Source organism: Pteropus medius, unplaced genomic scaffold (genome assembly GCF_902729225.1).
Source record: "Pteropus medius unplaced genomic scaffold, Ma_sr-lr_union100, whole genome shotgun sequence".
Lineage (NCBI taxonomy): Eukaryota > Metazoa > Chordata > Mammalia > Chiroptera > Pteropodidae > Pteropus > Pteropus medius.
The window spans coordinates 442,875-446,494 of NW_024347793.1; the positions used below are offsets into that span (position 1 = coordinate 442,875).

A 3,620-nucleotide genomic window follows, 5' to 3' on the forward strand; every position below is an offset into this window, starting at 1 on the left:
GAGCGGTCATGAAGCCTGGATGGGGAGGGGGTGACAGAGAGCGGGGTGGGAGGTCAGCGGGGATTTACGGAAGCGAAGAGGGGTGTTCTAGGACTTGTACGAGCAACAGGGCCTTGAGGGAAGGACAGTATCCAGACGTCAGCCATGCTGGGGGACTCTAGAGACAGACAGGGGGCCAGACCAAGGCCCTGCGGGGCTCAGCCAAGGCTGTCCACTTCCGCCAAGGTCCCTCTTGGAGCAGCTGAAGAAACTCCAGGCCATTGTCGTCCAGTCCACCAGCAAGTCGGCCCAGGCGGGCACCTGCATAGCGGTGAGTCCTACCCCCAGCTCTGATGGTCCCCGGGATGAAGGGGGTGCTCGGCCTCAGCAGAGGAGCCTGCGGGAAGGGGGGAGATGAGTGCGAGCAGCGTGGCTGGAGCCCCAGCTCCAGGATGATCCAGTCTTCCGGGCCTCAGTGTCCCTGCCTACGGAACGGGCATATGCTCCCGGGGCGGGGGGAACGAGGCGACACCTCCCCCATCTCCGCAGGTTCTGCTGCTTTCTTTCGCCCTCATCGTCCTCCCCTCCATCAGCCCATTTGCCTCCAACAAAGCCGAGAGCCCCGGAGACTTCACGCCTGTGCGAGGTAGGTGGGCTGAAGCCACTTGGCCTTCAAAACCCCCCTGGGCTGCATCGTGGGTGCAAGTCCCCACGCTGTGCCTCTGAGTGAGGGGAAGGGTCCTCCTGCAACTGCTCCCTGAGGCTGGGTGCTAAGGAAAGAGGAAACACCAGCTCCCCGACCCCATCCCTCACGAACCCCCAACCCTTGCTCAGTTTTCTCCAGAACCCTGCACAACGATGCTGCTTCCCGCGTGGCCCTCGACACTAATCCAGGTTCTGAGGATCCAGGACTCCAGCCTGAGGCTGGTGCACCCCAGGGAGGGTCTCCAGGAAGCCCCAAGGTGGACTGGGACTCCCGGGACATGCTGGCTCTGGACACCTCGACGGAAGAGCTGGACAACTCCACCCTGGTCCCAGGCAACTTGACGGAGGAGCTGAGCCGGGCCAGCCTGCTAGACTGGGCATCGCCTAAGCCAGCGCTCAACCCTGGGCGCGTGGGGCTAGAGGCGGCGGGGGAGGAGCTGTGAGCACCACCCAGATGCGCTGCGGTGGGTGCTGCAGTGGACAGTGAGGCGTGGGATCGGAGGTGAGGCAGAGACCTGTGCAGAGATGCCAGGAAGGAAAGGGACGAACTCACAGCTACGCACGCACAGGGACCCAGACATATGCATAGAAACTGATACTCAGACACAAGGCAGCCACAGGGCCAGAGCCTGAGAAGCACACACACAGACCCAGGCACAGAAGGAAACAGGCAGACACGTACGCAGGCAGTCACCCACTCACGACTGCCCTGCCTGGGGACTCCTCCCTGTCCCGCCACACACAGGGAGGAAGCGGCTGACGCCACGGGGACCCTGGCCCCTGAGCATGGGCTGAGCTCCAGACTTTGGGGCGACCGTGGCCCACAGCCACCCCCTTTCCTAAGACTGCTGTGATCCTTAATAAAATGTTTTGACAGAATACGGTTGGCGTGGAGGTGGGGTGGGGTGGGGGCTAAATTGGAGTCTGGGGCTCCCCAACTCTCAGAAGGAGGGGTTGAGCTAGCTGGGGATGGGTGAGCGAGGTGCGGGGACCCCAGGTTGGAAAGGGGGCCAGCAAAGTGCCGGGCGCGCCTTCAGCACCTTGGAGAGCGGCGGTGAGCGGAGCGTGAGGTCCTCGGGCTCTGGGGACCCCCCCAGCCCTTCCAGGGCATCTGCAGAGGGACTGGACAGCTGCCTCTCTGGAGGGCTGGGCTGCCCACACTGCTCATTTCACCGACCAGAACACCGAGGCATCAGAAGTGAAGGACCTGCTCAAGGTCACAACTGGGGTGTCTTAGGCCTCTCCCCGCCCCGCCCCCTCCCTGGCTGCTTTGTGCAGGTGTCCCCCAGGGCTGCAATTGTGACCAAAAGACACAGCCTCTTTCCTAGAGTAGCTAGAGCAAATATTTAACCATGCAAATAAGTACATAATTACAAACTGAGGGCTTCATGCCAGCTGTTGGTATGCCCCTCCTTCGCCCCCTGGCCTGAATTGCAAGGAAGCCCAGACTGACGTTCCAGGGGGACTAGGGGACCACGCACTCCTGCCCCCTGGCCCGAGGTTGTGGACGTTAAATACAGACTCAGATGCAAGAAGTCCTGCTTTTATTGCATCGAAGATTTTTCTGGAAGCCTGGAGGGAGCCAGGGGGAGCCCCTTTCTCCCTCTTGCTCCAAAGGCAGTGTGAGCCTCTACTGTCTGTCCCACCAAGAATCCCGGCTCCCTTCCCTCCTGAAGGGACTGTGAAGGCAGTTTAGGGAGGCAGGGGTTGGGGGTGCGAGGGCCAGGGCAGGGGAAGTTAACCCTGGTTTAGGCCAGAAATTGAAGGAGGTCTGGCCATACCTTCCCAGAAGGTCCTGAGTTAGGGGCTGGGGCTGGGGCTGGGGCTGGGGCTGGGGCTAGGGGGAGGAGCAGGTGCCTGCAGTGTCAGCTCCAAGGTCAAGGTCCAAGGTGTGGCTACTCCTCCCCCTAGAGGCCCCTAGAACCACAGGGGGCCCACGGAGGGTGAGTCTGCCCAAGGTCCGGAGCATGATCTCAGCGCCCTGAGGTCTCCCCCAGGTCAGGGACAAGTGACAAAGTGAGAAAGAAACGGTAAGAAAAAAACGAATCCACAGTTTCTACAAAAAGCCCCCTCTCCCTGGGGCCCCTGGTCAGCTGGGAACCACCTCGGCCTTTACCCTTTTGAGGGGCCTGTGTGGGCCAGCACTGTCCAGCAGCTCCCTTTTGAGGCTGGCGGGTCCGGTGCCGTTGTGCTGGGCGAGGCACTCGGCTGTGGGCTCCTCCTTGGGGCTGGCGGGCTCTGGGCCATTGAGCTGGGCAGGGGGCTCCTCCTTGGGCTCCAGCTTGGGGGCCGGCGGACGGGGCAGCGGGGGCAGCGCCTTGTCCAGCACGCGGGGGCCGTCCCAGGCGGGGATCTCCAGGCCCAGGTGTTTCATGAGCTGGGCCATGACCACGTCCACGTAGCCGTGGATACGCAGGTCCGCCTGGCGGTCCTGGGGGATGGGGATGGGTCAGGCGGAGGCGGAGGGCTCACTGGGGCCCTGGGGAAGGAGGCTGTCCACACATACATGCTTGGTGGGCTGAAGGTTGACGATGACCAGCCGGCCTCCGCGGCGCTTGGTGGCAAGGGGCAGGTTCCCGCTGGGCCGGATTTGCAGAGAGGTGCCCAGCGTGACGGACAGGTCTGCGTTCCTGGGGCCAGGAGCTGGGTCAGGCCGAGTGCCCCTGCAAGGGCCTCCACAGCCCTCGCCCCGCCTCACAGGGCTAAGAGGCCGGGCCGCCAACCTTAGCCCTGCCTGGGACTCTACTGCCACACTACCCCTGTTGAGCTCACGCAGGAGGCCCAGGTCGGTCCTGGGAGGCCAAGCTCCCTGAACCTCCCCAGCCACCTTCTTCATGCCGGAGGCACTTCCCCACCCGGTTGGGAGAAGCTGATGTGGTTGGCTAGAATCCGAGCTCAGTCACATCCTGGCTGCGTGCACTGGACAGGAGGCGCCT

General features: G+C 63.1%; 2 protein-coding genes across 2 annotated transcripts in view; one reads left to right on the forward strand and one right to left on the reverse strand.

Moving 5' to 3' along the window:
* CREB3L3 (cAMP responsive element binding protein 3 like 3) overlaps window positions 1-1,566 on the forward strand; it is a gene marked incomplete at its 5' end in the record, with an annotated part of 8,718 nt that extends 7,152 nt beyond the window's left edge. Inside the window, 3 exons of the mRNA XM_039878373.1 lie at window positions 226-310; window positions 529-625; window positions 814-1,566. Coding sequence (XP_039734307.1) covers window positions 226-310; window positions 529-625; window positions 814-1,127 — 496 coding nt within the window. The remainder of the gene's footprint in view (window positions 1-225; window positions 311-528; window positions 626-813) is intronic.
* Window positions 1,567-2,211: 645 nt separating this feature from the next.
* The window catches only part of SIRT6 (sirtuin 6), a 9,126-nt gene continuing 7,717 nt past the window's right edge, over window positions 2,212-3,620 (reverse strand). Inside the window, exons 5-6 of the mRNA XM_039878548.1 lie at window positions 3,191-3,581; window positions 2,212-3,115 (exon numbers count right to left, since the gene is read on the reverse strand). Coding sequence (XP_039734482.1) covers window positions 2,774-3,115; window positions 3,191-3,581 — 733 coding nt within the window. The 3' untranslated portion in view covers window positions 2,212-2,773. The remainder of the gene's footprint in view (window positions 3,116-3,190; window positions 3,582-3,620) is intronic.